At 39.9% G+C, this 15303-nt stretch overlaps 1 protein-coding gene across 1 annotated transcript in view; it reads right to left on the reverse strand.

Annotated features, from left to right (window-relative positions):
- Positions 1-15303, reverse strand: part of CMSS1 (cms1 ribosomal small subunit homolog (yeast)) — a 33078-nt gene that overhangs the window by 945 nt on the left and 16830 nt on the right. The window contains exons 3-9 of the mRNA XM_010283241.1: positions 14646-14717; positions 11472-11601; positions 7825-7884; positions 7020-7122; positions 5494-5554; positions 4521-4608; positions 2807-2895 (exon numbers count right to left, since the gene is read on the reverse strand). Coding sequence (XP_010281543.1) covers positions 2807-2895; positions 4521-4608; positions 5494-5554; positions 7020-7122; positions 7825-7884; positions 11472-11601; positions 14646-14717 — 603 coding nt within the window. The remainder of the gene's footprint in view (positions 1-2806; positions 2896-4520; positions 4609-5493; positions 5555-7019; positions 7123-7824; positions 7885-11471; positions 11602-14645; positions 14718-15303) is intronic.

The raw sequence follows: 15303 nt of genomic DNA on the forward strand, positions 1-15303 counted from the left end.
CAGCAGGAACACAAGATCCTCTATCATCATGGTTAGTCCAGAGTCTCCTTATAGCTCCCTCTTCCCACTTACTAATAACTTATTTGCAAGTTTTCTCTCAGTATTATATCCTTCTGTGACTCCACTTCATACAAGAATAAATGGCATGAGAAAGTCTGACAAGTCTCTATTCCACAGTGGATGTGCTATGTGAAGGTGAAAACAGTTGTCTTTCTATCACAACTCCATTTCTTACAAACCTGTTTACTTTCATGAAGCCTGAAACTTAAAACTTTCTGTATTTTCAAACTTACTCAAGGCTCAGTGTTTGTATTGTTTGCAGACAATACAATATTGTGTTTTGTTGAAAAAACTCCATTTGAATCTTATAAACAAGTAATTTGAGGAGATGAGACAGCTCCCAATTGCCATCAACCTGTACATACAAAGCTTTCAAAGTGGGAAGCTTGTCCTTTGGTCAGATCAGAAAGCATACAATCAATTTTTATTTAAACCTTTACACTTTGGTGTAACTCCAGCGTGCCAAGACAGAGCCTGATAAATTAATTCACCCCATCTCTGGGTTCTTTGTGAGCTTTCTTTTTATTTTCTTCTCTCCACTGTTTGGGATGAATGAAGCAGGAGAGACAGAAACAGAGAAAAAAATCCAATAGCATTAACTAATCAGATGTTGAGGTAACTGAAAGAGCACTGGATCAGGGCACTGTCCATTATGTGGATATGATGGGATACAGGATTGTCATGTGGGAAGATTCACGTGTTTTTAAATTCATGTATTTATCAGAATATACCACTGTGTACATGATTCTCCACTTAATATCAGGTGAGTACAAAACCAGCAAGTAGAGTGGACACGTGCTTCCAGCTGTTCTTGCTTCCTGGTGTAATTAAGATGAAATTTAGCAATACAGCACCTTAAATACGCAAAGAAATTACTGGCATTTGAGGTTTGTACTGAAAATGGGTCAGCATGCCACATTTCCAATTTTAAGGGTACAGTTTTGCTCCACAGCTAATATGGGATGAAAGAAATCAGTACATCAAACTGCCAATTCTCTAAATTATGTTTTCAGTACTGTAATTTCTTTCTTCTTTGAGAAAACTTATAACTATTCTTAGCATGTACTTGACAATTTTTATACAAGGGAAGTAAGATCCTCTGCTCACTAAGACTGTATTCTATATGTCAAGTCTGCAAGTTGCCAAAACATCCCATTGGTTTCTATTGTGTTAAGATGCCTTATCTCAAAAACATGATTTGGTTATCTTTTATTACTGACATTCCCTACAAATAACTTTCAGAAATCTGCCTGATGTCTGCAGCAGTATAAATACCTGCAACATATTCCGCTTATATTGCTCAAAATGTCAAAAACCTTGCTGGATGTTGTGTTACCTGAGTGAAGTGCAGGTTTGAAGACTTTTCTGTAATCACGTATTCGCTATTCTGTAGTCAGACATAAATATCTATTCCTTATGCTAACACTATATATGAAGGTGTAACATTCTTTCTTAACTTGAACTAAGCCTTAACATTTTGATGTTAAGATAGCCTTAAGATTTTGCCTTAATGAAATACATTTGGAGTCACGATTTTTGGCCTGTATTCCTACACAGACATGCAGAAATGCTGTGATGCTACCTACAGGGAGCTGAAAGGGATAGTTCAGGTTTGCAATAGCCCAAAATCAAATAGTAGCAACATAATCTTCAATTTTTTGAGGTGGATCACCTATAGTCTACTGTATGTATATTTAATTCAGCTGACTTAAAAAAATCCATCCCACTGCAACCAGCACCTTTTGTATTGCTGTATCTGTGAATTTGTGTTCTCTGTTCTTAAAAAACCAAAACTTAAGAGGTAAGCGCAAGCACCATACAAAAAAGCCTTATGTATTTACCACAAGAGGGAGCCTCCTTGCCTCGAAAAGCAAAGCTGGCTTTTTTGCTACTTCATTTCTGCAATGTATTTTTTTTGCGGGCTGCTTTATCCAAGATTATTAGGGACATGTATCTTTGTGTATGTGGGACTGTAAAATACAGCACATTAAACACTTAGAGAAATGTAGAGAAGGATTAACAACTGATAATTTGTTTCACTTGTGAAACAGCTTAATGTCTATGTGCAAAAAAGTCCTTTTTCCCTGGAGATTCTGCATATCAGCCTGTTCTAAATGTGCAAAAAAATGGAAACACTGTGCAGAAAACTGCGAGCTTTATAACAATGACTGATGGAAGAATCTGCCTCCTTCCCTTTCTGCTGGCTAGATACCAGCTGATGCCCCAGAGCATATGGTAAACATATCTTGTCACAGCAATAAATGTGAAAGCTAGATTACACAATTGAAAAGAATGGGGAATTATCTTAAAAGGAGTCTACAAATGATGGGTGGCTCTACATAGTTTGTAGATTTACTTACAAGAAGTTATCTTACTCTCAGATGGAGACAAATAAATGCTTCTCCAAAGTTTTGTTTAGTTTTTGAGGAAGCTTTTGCACAAAGTCCTCTTACTGAGAGAACTTCCTGGGAACAGGTAGAACAACCATCTAGCATAAACAGGAGAAATTCATAGCAAACCATAGAAGTCACAGCTGTGACTTGCAACAAAAAAGTAAAAATCTTCCTCAGGAGGCAATTTTGAGACCTGAGAGTACAGACTTACCAGTTAAATAGCGATGACTTTGCGTTTCTAGACCACTGAAGCCAGTTTTACAGAAAGAAAACCTTACTGACCAAGATCTGGGCACGAGAATCAAAAGTAATAAATACACAGACTATAAAATATATGTGTGCTTATGCAATACCTCAGGGATATCCATCATTCTCCTTAGTTTCTGATCTCTCCAGTTCCAATCCAGGATCATATATTTGGTGGAGTTCAAGCACAGGCCATCTAAAAAGGCAACATAAATTTTATTACCAAGATAATATGACATATGCTTATCAAAATGATTTTTGGCTTTTACATCTTTTGCTGTCTGGTCCCAAGGAAACTAATCTTTGAACGCTTAAGTACTACATTTGCCGGCTGGAAAACCAAAGCAGTGACACTTCAAACCCCCTTAACCACATAATCCCATGCCTTTTTCGAAGATAAACACAAAAGCAGAACAACTACTGTTGCCAGGCTTGTCGAGAGCTAACATCCTGCCAGAAAATAATTCCTCAAGCTTCCTCTTGATGAAACCACAGGAGTTGAATTTCCACAGATGATGAAGAGCTGTTAAGTTACAAGGACCCTAGCTTGAAAACTGTTAATGGGAACTGACAGTATTTAGCAATTTACAGGATTGGGTGCTATGTGAATGTGAGTCAGTGGTGCTGCTGAAGAATTCCTTTATCCTTCAAATAAATGATGGTGAAAGAAGAAAAAGGTCTTTTCTGAACTCACCCTCCAGCTGTTTGCCTATTTCTCCCTAGTCTTCTACACATTGCCTACAATTTTTCATAGCAGTTTTGACTTGTGTCCATTGTCCAGTGACCTGGCACTGCAACACTCAAGTGTCAAAAAAGGACTAGACCTTAGGATAATATGATACACCTTGCGTCCCTGCTATAGGCTGCGTCTATCCTCTATCTAACACGGCTGATGTGCCGAGCAGTAACTATCTAATGTTGGTGGAGGGCACAGGAAGCCACAAAATTACGCTACTCCTGTACCCTTTTGGAAGGAGCAGTACAGTCCCAATCCACAGCGAGTCCCTGATCAAGGAACCACAATCAAAGCAAGGCAGTCTTTAGAAAGAGGAATGGAAAGAATCACCTTATCATCTTGTCATTTTGTTGTTTGTTTTTCTTTATGTACATAATGCCTATTGAGTAAGTAGAAGTACTCAAAATTTGGGAAGAGAAAAGGAGATTTATACAGAATAACTAATTTTGTTACAGCAAATCAGAAATAAAATCAAATCAGCAAGCACATCTTTCGTCCACCCCTCACAAAAGTTTACGCTGAACTCAAAGTGACATATGATACAGTGACTTCTGCCATTATTTCCTTTTGATTTACTTGCAGTGTTTGGTTTCCTGGAGCTTTAATCCTTACATCATGGTTTTGCAATCACTTTCAAGTCAGCATAAATCAGTATTCCTGCCAAAAGAGGAAGTACCCCACCTCTGCATGCTCATTACCTGATTTTGTGTGCACACTGGTTTTGTTTTAACTGGTATTGGTTCTGATTGGGATCAGTTCACTGACCTGCCACACAGACTCTTTGGCTAGCACAAGAAACAGGAAGGGGGAATAAGTGGGCACTGACTGACGGGCGGGGAGTACTCCTCTGCCTTTCTCTGGTAATACTGATTTATGCCAGCTTAAAGTGATAAAAGAAATCAACTACTAGAATCTTGACCTCATTTTGACTGACACAGTAGAAGTGGAGAAACAAAACTGTGCAGCTTAGTACCCAAATACACAGACTCACATCAACTTAAAAGCTTCAAAAACAATTGAAGTCTCACTTCTCATGAGACCATATGGTTAGATACTTACGGAGAAAACCCTCCTTGTTCTCCTACCTTGCTCCACTAGCGCTTTTACTCTCCCAGGAGTTCCAACCCCAATGTGGAACACGCCCTTCTCCAACATACTGATCTGTTCTTTTATCTAATTTGAAGACAGAAAGATAAACCACAGTAAAACCATGATTGTTTTAGAATTTCTTCTCAAAGAGCTGGAAATCAATTCAAGATCACCTAATACCTCTTTCTAGAATACCATAAAATAACAAATGCTATGCACCTTTCAAACGGTCAAACTGATATATCTGGGAGAAAATTTAAGAAATATGAGAGACAGCTGGGCACCACACTTCTCTAGAGATTTAGTAAATTTTCAACTTCAACTTCGAAAATCTGCTATCGCACCAACTATTTCTGGAGGTGAGAACAGTATGCTTCCTTCAGCATTTAAAAACATTTTCTGGAAATATCTGGAGAACAGACAAAGTTGAATTAGCTCTAAACTCCTTCAAGGTGAATACACTGGAAAAGGGTGAAATAAAGCAAGTGACATTTGTGTGTTTGACAGTATATCAAAGGCCAAATGTCTGCTCATTACTTCCAATATCCCCACAATGTGTGCTCTCCAGCAGACAGGAATATTGGGTACTCAGGCATCCAACTGGCAGAATGCATAGGAGGGTGCTGGTACAGCTTGCTTCTTACAAACCTACATGTGTGACCCTTCTATTTAAACAGGCAAAAGCCATTTCAATAAGCACCTTACAGGAGTGTGGAACACCTTTAAAACACAGCACATGCATAAGAATCTACATTCTGCAAAGGATTGCATCCGAGCTATTGGAGATGGTGTTTGGCTAGATTCCTCAAGCTGCAACAACGAGTTACGGAAGGAAGCATTACCTAAAGGAAGGAACATTATATAAACACTATATGAAAGGCACTATTGCTAAATGCTTTAAAAAGAAAACGATGTAACACTGGTTAGCTATTTAGTTGTTCTATCAAAATTCCCTTGCAGCTTTCTTACCTTTATGTGCTTTGCAAACAACTTGAGAACTCTGCAGTCTCCTTTAAATGCTGTCATTGACCTAGCAATAAAAAAATTGAGAAAGGAAATGCAAGCATCAAGGCTGGGATTAAGACCACACAGGAGCAAAGCAAAAATAACTGGCATTTCTCAATATGCTCAAGACACACGGTCCCCCAGTGACCCCTGCTTGTACTTTGAACACTATGTACATTCTTGTTTGCTACTTGATCAACAGTGATCAACAACTGGACAAACACAATAGCAGATATCAGCAGGGGGCAACATTGTTTAGATAGCTTTTCAGATAATACTTAATAGTCACAGCCTGTGCTTTCACAGCCAACTTAGGTCAATACTGACTAACCACCAAATTAGAATTCAAAAATCTCTCACTGAGATACAGGCATGAATGAACATGCATGTGCATGCACAAAAGGAAAGATCTGTGTATGGACCAACCCACATTTTACAGAGTCTTCTGGCAGTGTGGCCGCTGGGAAAACTAGAGCTGCCACAGTCTTTACTGCAGACGTTACCCGAATTCAAGTTAACCAAAACTCTTTTGTAGGAAAACCTGTCTTGTTTTTCTGACACTCCATTTTGGCACACAGTAATAACTCTATGTTCTGTATTAATCAAGCAGGAGACAACATATTCAGTATTTACTGAAGGTCATTTAAGACAGGCTTTCTCTGCATGTATTTTGTAGTGTACCAAATATATAAATTTCTCTTGTGCAAAACTGAAGGTTTATATACAAGTGTACATATAAACCACCTAAGTCTCAAATGGTAGTATCTGCATACAGAGGCTAAGCACTACAGGCACACCTGCCATGCCTGTGCTTCTATCTGTGGCATGCCATCAAACTTCCCAACTCTCCATCTCATGTTGTACTGACAAGACGATCACAGGAAACGGGGTCAAGGCACAGAAGACAACCATGAAATCTGTGAGGTATACATTAATTCATCAAATTCATCAAGACTTCTGGAATGAGATGGAGGAGGATAAAGAAGGGAGAAAGGAGGACAGGGAACACTGTAAATTGTCATCTCTGTACTGTAGTTTTGCCAGCCTGAGCCAGCTGAGAACACAGACACAGACCTGGAGGCACTTAGGCCAGACGCACACGTTGGCATCTGAGGCCCTGGGATGCCATTGTCCTCATTGCCTTTGGTGCAAAGTCACGATTTCTAGTGGTGGATCATGATGCTTTATGGGTTTACTCTATTCCCAAGCATAACATGTTGCACGTTTCCCCAAAATTGGTTACAATTTATTTTTTGGTTTTTAACAAAAATAGCACTTCCATACAACTGAAGTACTAAGTGTTACTTCAGTCTAAAACCAAACACCACACTCCCGCAGTTTGAAGAAGCAAGGGATATTGCATCAGTTTGAGTCAGTGAATTTGCTGGCTAGCAGAGGACAGTGTCCCAGTTTTGCCTTTGTGTCTGTGGTTCCAAGACAAAACCTCTGACTGACTGCCAACCTCAACATAACATTTGCTATCGACATACTTGATGAGTTCCAAGGAACGAAGGGCAGAACTGCAGATAACAAGCATCACGACTGACTTCTCCTCCTTGTGGTTTTTACGGAGTTTTGCCCACTTAGGACAGACTGCAATGAAAAAGCCCATGTACAGACACAGAGAAAGTACTACATGCCACAATTTTAAATTACAAGAGAACATGATGAATAGTAGCCAGCAGCAAGAACACACAGGCTGACTCCTATGAGGTCTGGATCTCTGGCAGCACTTTTACATTTAGTCATGGCTGAGAAATTGGAAAATAAAATGCCCCAAACAAATAGAATACAGAAATATGACATAAGTGTCATTAGATAAGCATTAAAAATCAACAGTTTGTAAGGTGACAAGCCCATTGTCTTCATTTATTTGCTACATATAGCAATTTGTATCAGTTTAAACCAATTGAAAAGAAACTTTTACCAGAGCAGAAGTTCTATATAAATATATATAGAGAATAAAAATTCTCTTGGTTCATGTCAGCAGACAGCTGCAGGTTTTTTTACTGTAAGATAATGCACACAGCTACTTATGAAGCCACAATAAATTACTGACAAATAATCCCAAGCAGTTAAAAGAAACCCTAGAACATTTTGATACAAAAAAAGTGATAGCGTAAAAAAGAGCCAGAAAAATAAGACCTGTCATGAAAAAAAGAAAAAGAAAAAAACCTGTTAAGCTATTAATATTTCATAACTAAAAATATTTGGAGGTGCAGATAAAAATTGCAATAATATTGCATTAACAATGTTTTTCATACAACTTTCATCTCATCCAATGTTTTAACTCACTTTCCTTCAGGTATGAAGAAAAACTGTGTGTGAGATCATTGGCTGGCAAAAAACAGGAATCTGAAAAAAGGAAAAAGTATGTTTGTTGATGTATTTTTAATAGAAAAAGGAGCATATATGTTTGCAGCATAACCACTAGTTATATTGATGAAATCATAACTGTGTTAAAATCCATGATCAACAAATCACCATTTGTGAAACCAAGATTAATGTACACCTCATGTATAAGAGGTTTATATTGGATAAATCAACAAAGGTAACAACTCTCAACTCAATTGCAATTCCTTTCTTTTCTCCCACCATGAAACCTTGAATACAGGGCTGCACAGGTGTGATCAGATACTTTAAAAAAAGTTTTCATATTTTTTTGCCACAATCAATCAAAGTCTTAGCCAAAAGCCTTAAAGTCAACCTGGTAGACTGTTCCTCCAATCTACCTATGATGGAATACATTTGTAGATCACCCAAACAACTCATACTCTGTAAATGCAAAAACCTACCAATAACCTACCTGTTAGTAAGCTTGTACCTTTTTCTGACCTTTCATATTGTGGTAATCTATCTAACTGTATTGACCCTAATGATAGCAGCTGCACTGCATTTTAATGCCTTCCTCTTACTTCGTTTCCCGACTGCCTTTTACCTGGTCACTATGTTAACTAGTAAGTCTTAAGAGCACTCTGTGGCAGACATGCCATTCGACTTTAATCTTCCTACAGAGGCAATGAAGAAAGACAAAGTCCTAACAAGTTCTCTGGAAGGTCCTTTCTCCACTGTCTATATAGAAAGTCTAAGTTCTTAAAAAGGTGATTAAAATTTGATGGTCTGAAAACTTGCTGTCATTGTTAAGGGTCCTTTGCCTGATGGAACAACACACTCCCCTAGAGCATTAACAACTCTGCCTTCGGGGACCCACATATTTATTGTCATTCTGCATGAGGCACCTCAGGTTGCCCGTCTATGGAATCAGATGTTTGCTGATATATATTAATTAAATTAAGGAGGTTTCCTTACAGATGTTATTCATGTTCATATGGATGGAGCATTGTCTTAACGCTGGCAGCGTCAATCCATGATTTCCATTGGAACAGACTTGGTTTGTAGCTGATGCCTGGCTGAAGTCCTGCCTGTGTAGTTTCTTGAGCTTAGCCACCCTCCATTACTATACCTTCCATTTAATGGGTGTTGTCTTGCTAAAAACTTTTATTTTGCACTGATCTCTTTTATTAAATCCAGCGATTGACATTTACTGGGACTTGAGCTCCAAAGGGAATGAATGTGTACAACTGAAGGATCAGCAGCTGATTTACCTTTAAAATCATGTTTAAAAGATGCACTTGACACTAGTGGGGAAGGGCAGGGGCTGCTCTTCCATAAGCATTTGGTGCTAACAGGAGAGCTCCTCACACCCACCACAGTCCTTTCCTCCCAGTGGCAAAATATCTTTGCTGTTGTTTTGCCCTTCTGAATACATTACGTCTCATTAATGACTGAACAATTCAAAAGGTGTTTTCTAAAGGACATGAACTTCAGCCACTGACTTTTCACCAACAGTCCAGCAACACTGGAGTACTAACAACAATTTAAAATGAAAGTTTCAGAAAGGGGGGAAGAAACACATAGCTCCAGACTGCAGCAAGAGACCATGGTGACTACAAACCTGACCTTCTGCACTGTGTCAGTTAACAAGAACACACAACTCCAAGCAGTTGCTTGTTATTTGCTCAGTGCTTTGACATGAATGACTTGACAGCTGTAGAAGTTTGCAAACTTCTTGGCACTCTAAGCCTTCAAGTCCCAGCACAATAAGGAAGAAAACATATCTCCATCCAACTCAAGAGCCAATCCATATGGAAATGGGTCACTTCACTAACCCAAAGGGCTCTTATTTTAATAAGAAAAAACCCAAAGCAATTTATTATTTGCTAAAACCCCTAAAAGTCTAAAAATACTTAACACAAGTTTTTCAAAGCAATCTATGTGGGACATCTCCAGGTTTTCTTGATTCATCAAGAAAGCTGAACCCACCCCATAGAAATAAAGAAGGGTCAACCTAGAATCATGGATGTTAAGGAGAAGCACATTTATCTAGGAGGACAGGCTTAAACATCAAAAGAGAGAAACCACTGCTGGGATAGAAGGCTCCTGTATTAACCACAAGTCACTAAGAGTTCAAGATATATCAAAGGTGTATGCAGGTTAGTTACCATGCCATTTGATCTTCCTGAGCACTACCAACAAATAATGGACAGTGCCTATAAAATGACAATGCTGCTTTATCTGCAGAGTAAGATTCATAAAATAATTTGGGTTGGAAGGGACCTTTAAAATCCATCTAGTCCAACCCCCCTGCAATGACCAGGGACATCTTCAACTAGACCAGGTTGCTCAGAGCCCCATCCAACCTGACTTGGGAAAGTTTCCAGGGATGGGGAATCTACCACCTCTCTGGGCAACCTGTGCCAGTGTTTCACCACCCTCATTGTGAAACACTTCTTCCTTACAGCTAGTCTAAATCCGCCCTCTTTTAGTTTAAAACCATTACCCCTTATCCTAATGCTACAGGCCCTGCTAAAAAGTCTGTCCCCACCTTTCCTATAAGCCCCCTTTAAGTACTGAAAGGCTGCAGTAAGATCTCCCTGGAGTCTTCTCTTCTCCAGGCTGAACAACCCCAACTCTCTCAGCATGTCCTCACAGGAGAGCTGTTCCAGCCCTCTGATCAGTTTTGTGGCCCTCCTCTGGACCCACTCCAACAGGTCCATGTCCTTCCTGTGCCAAGGGCTCCAGAGCTGGACGCAGGACTCCTGGTGGGGTCTCACCAGAGCGGAGTAGAGGGGCGGAATCCCCTCCCTTGACCTGCTGGCCACGCTGCTTTGGATGCAGCCCAGGATACAGTTGGCCTTCTGGGCTGCGAGCACACATTGCCGGCTCATGTCCAGCTTTTCATCCACCAGTACCCCCAAGTCCCTGAGGGGTAAGAAGGGTAAGAGGCAGATGAATGTTGCCTTCATCTCTAATGCAGCCTCCAACTGACAGATGCTAACCTTGCTCTGTTCTGCTTTGCCTTTTCTATCACTGGCTTTTAACTGAAGACTGAACACACGAAACCAAGAGGGTCCTCATCTTGGTTAAAACTGGGTCACTTCTCACTTGGACCAAGACTACCATCTCATTTTATGCCACTCTCTGAAAAAACATTGTGTTAAACAACTCATAACCATGTCAGAATGATGTCTCATTATTTCTTTGCCTGCTCCTGTCAGCCCTCCTATTATGCATCTGGATCGACCCAGATAATCCCAGAAACAGAATACATTTTCACTCTCTCAGTCAGCATCTTGGAAGCTATTATTAGGAATCATATAATTTCTATTAGAAAAGTGAACTCCCGAAATGAATACTTTACAATAAAAGGACACATTTAAACAATATTTCTTTTCATTTCCATACGTCCAAGAAACCTCACATTTATTCCAAAGAAATTAACATCTCTACTTGAACAGCAAATTAATATACAGGAAGAGAAAATATTTTAATAAAAAGTATAACTCAAGTCCTGTCCCAAAAATCCTATTTCTTTTGCAGAAAAAGAACTCAACAGTATCATTTAAAAAAAATTATTATCTATTAAATACAGGATAAGTTACCTGATAGCTTTAATTCCTCTATTTCAATCACTGAACGGTTTTCAGCAAAATGTTGACTAAGCAGGTTTTGTAGATCTGCAGGGACACCAGGTTTTGGAGCAGATTTTTCCAGAACATCAGAAATTTTTTTCTAAAAAACCAAGTAAAATGGGTAAGTATGGCATTTCTATAATTTCTGCTCTTTGACTAGCTAACAACACTGTAAATAAATGTTCCTCTGTAACTTTATAGAGTTATATTGGCTTAATTACAGCTTAATTAGAAAAAAACCTTACAATGGGACACGATTCCCTTTGTCTTTAGTGGCAATGCAGACTTCAGATGCAAGTTCACATACTTTGATGAGATGGTCTGTGAGCCAAAGACAAGAAATCCTCTGTGCTCACCTGAAATGCTGCTGTAACAAAAACATAACTGAAAGCTGGTTTTGTAAGTTTTGCTATTGTTACACTTAAATATCAGTTTGAAAATACAGGTTTTTTCATATTTTTTTAAATTTATTATTCTTAAAGATTAACAACAGGAATCAAGTGGTTATATAAGTCTTAGTTATATTTTGATTAAAATGGGGTAACTATCTATCTACTTTGGAAGGAAAGATGGTTAACTATATTCACAGAGTACCATGCAAGTGTGATGAAAATGAGTTAAAAGCTCACAAAACCAGAAGTCAAGCAGAAAGAGTTCAGCAGCTGCTTTGTTCTTCCAAAATGTATAATTTTGTAAACCAAACTCGTAAGTTTTAAAGCCTGGACCTGAGTTCATAACAGGTCTGAACTTTCACTGAAGTGAAAGTGTTGCTGTATTTTTCCCCATAATTAAATGGATCATGGGGGTAGAATAGCCCAGGGTTCCTGTTATCTGAATGATCTGCCAGCATTTAAGAAAAGAGCAGATTTTCAAGGATAGAGGCAGCCTGGAGAGAACGGCAAGAATGTGAAGCCTCTCTTGTCCTCACTGAGAAGTGATTCATTTGTGAAAGGCCAGCTTAAGGTTTCTCCGCTGCCCAAGCTAAACCGAACTTGCTGTCATGAGGATGCATGGCAGCGTAAGCCTAGAAGTGACAAGGAGCCGGAGAGCATGGTTAGGATGGAGCTATAGGGTACGCATGTCTGAGGCAAAGTGAGATTTCAGAGAGATGAGGTGGGCCTGGAAGCATTTTTGGCTTTTTGGAAGCATTTTGGAAGCTTTGGAGGGGTGGTGGGGACCTTCAGTGCAAGTTCTGCAGTCTAAGGTCTAGGGCAGCAAAGATCAATGGAAATTTTGAGGAGAGCTATAGCAGGGATTTTAATGTAGGGGACAGATCTTCTTCCATCCTTCTTTCCCTCACTTCATCCCAGCACCCACTCCCTCCTTCTCGTTCATTTCCCACCACTCCGTCTCTCCCTCTTGCTGAATACACCCCAAATGCTCCCGTAACGGCGGCATACGGGGCAGAAGGCTGAGCAGGGGAGAGGCATACGGGGGCTGCTGAAGCCACCCCACCCCACAGCAAAGGCAAAGTAGGCAGCTGCCTCTCCCAGCCATCTGCCACTGTGGCCACTGCCTGTTTCGCCACTGCCTGTTTCACCTCTGCCAAAAGCCAGCTGTGTGCTTGCAAGACCCCAACTGAATCTTTGACAATGGGATATGTGGAGATGGAGTGCTTATGCCTTCTTCTCCGTCTATCTTTGGCCTGGTGCAAAGCCCTCTGCAGACCCTGGAAGACTTTCCAGTAGACGTCTAGCTGTTTGGCAGATCTTTGCAGAGCTTGAATCTGTATCATTCCTTCCCAAGATCCACACTCATTTGGCACTGTTGTATTTTTCTGCCATGCAACAACTGTCTTCCCAAAGAATGACAAAAGGCCATCTGTAGCACACACAGCCTTTGCGTGAGGCCCACAACCAAACCTCTTTGTTGTTCTTCCTATCAATCACAAATGCTCTTCTCCAGCCCCAGCCCCACAACCTGCATCTTAAGTGACTCACATTTGGGAACCTCTGATTTAGCAGACAGCAAGACAGAACTATGAGGCTCATTTTACTTGGTAATTCAGCATAAGGTGCTGTTCCACAGGACTACTACGTCATTCATTGGGCCACTTGGTTCCTTAAGGAAAATTATGGCACTCTAGAGAGGAAAAGCCTGATACTAACAAGAAATTCTGTAAGAGCAAGAGCAAGGACACCTGAGCAAACTCTCTTCCTTCAAGGATAGCTGCGGAGAAATGCTCCTTATGCAGGAAGTGTTATTATTTGTCTTCCAATTCATTCCAGATGTTTAAAAGTAAAGGTGTCCCCCCCCGCCCTTTCCTTATTTTTGGAGAGAGCATGTTGTTTGGAACCCATAGATCAACCTGATAAATATTTCATGATGGATTCTCTGACAGGCTATGTATGTCAACTTAGTGACCTAGCCCCACTGAAACCAAAGGTGTAACTAAGCACCTATTGTTTGCCTGAGAACGGGGTCTTTTTGTTAGGTCTGGTTCACCAATCTCTGTTGCGGGATGCTTTTGCTCTGGCAGCAGTGGAACAAGTACCGTGGTCACTTCTGCCAGAGCTGCATTTAAAGCAAAATCCCACTCTTCCTTCTTCCCATTCCCTGGATGATTAAGAGGCCTGACATAATATAAAAAGGCCATCTCTCAGCCTTCTGAGGGAGCCAACTACTTACAGTGTGTCCTGAAACACAATTAACTTTCCTGGTGCCATATAATTTCCATCTAGACTGCAGAGTGTGTTTGTTGTTGAGGGTGAGGATGGAGCATGGCCAGAGGGACAATACAGAGTATTTATTTATATACTTATGCTATGAGAAGAGCAAACGAGGACAGTTCTTGGCTCAAAAGATGTAACAGCAGCTGGAGGCAGACCACACTGCTGAAATAGGTGGAATTTCAGTTGCTGCAGAATCTGCCCCTTCTCTGATGCAGTTACATTTTCCCAGTGTGCAACACTTGCAAGTGGGGTGTAAATATGTACAACCGTTGAGTGGAGTATAGACACAGTGCCGCTGTTCAGGCTGGGAATGGGTATTTTGGGTGAAGTAAAAAAAGTAGGAATTTCTATTCTTCTCTAAAAGAGGCTGCAACATTATGACCATATTACTTCTCCTCATCACAATTCTGAATCTTGTAATAGCACATACACCCACTGCCCAGTCCCCAAACACACTCTAGGACATTCATACCTTCTTTCTCCTCTTTGCCTTTACAGTGCTCTCTTGTTTTTCTTCAGGCTGACTTAAAAAACACTCTGTAGGCTGCAAAGCACACATTAAAAAAAAAAAAAAGTAAGAAAAAAAGATCCAACATCGGATATCTGATCACCTGGGGGAAAAGAAAGTCACCAAAGGGAGGTAAGAGGGGATACAGAAAGTATAATGCTGGGTTAGGGAAAAACAAACAAAACCAAGCTTCCCCACCTGTAGAGGGATCAAATTCTTACAGTTACATATATCTGGAATAATTTTGGAATTGAGATCTGTGTTGTTTTAACCAAGAGGGGAATAAAAGAACAGAAAGTTGAAACATTCAGGTAATAGTCACAATTCCATAAAATGGTGAAAAGGAAATTTTGATACACTAAAAAAAAAAATCAAGCAGGAAACATGAACAAAACCTTCCACAAACTTTATATTTTTAAACTCTATTATTGTGTGTGATTGTTTTTCTAAACTTTGCCAATAGTGCTCTAAAATAACTGGGTCTAAGGTGAGCATCCAGACAGGGAAAGATACCACGGAATGGGTGAGAGTAATTGGAAACAATCATAGTCTGGATTTCCTTTTACATTTGTAATGCAAAATTTAGGAAAGCATGTTTCGAATTTGTTCTACCCATTCCTGC

Source organism: Phaethon lepturus, unplaced genomic scaffold (genome assembly GCF_000687285.1).
Source record: "Phaethon lepturus isolate BGI_N335 unplaced genomic scaffold, ASM68728v1 scaffold12480, whole genome shotgun sequence".
Classification (NCBI taxonomy): Eukaryota; Metazoa; Chordata; class Aves; order Phaethontiformes; family Phaethontidae; genus Phaethon; species Phaethon lepturus.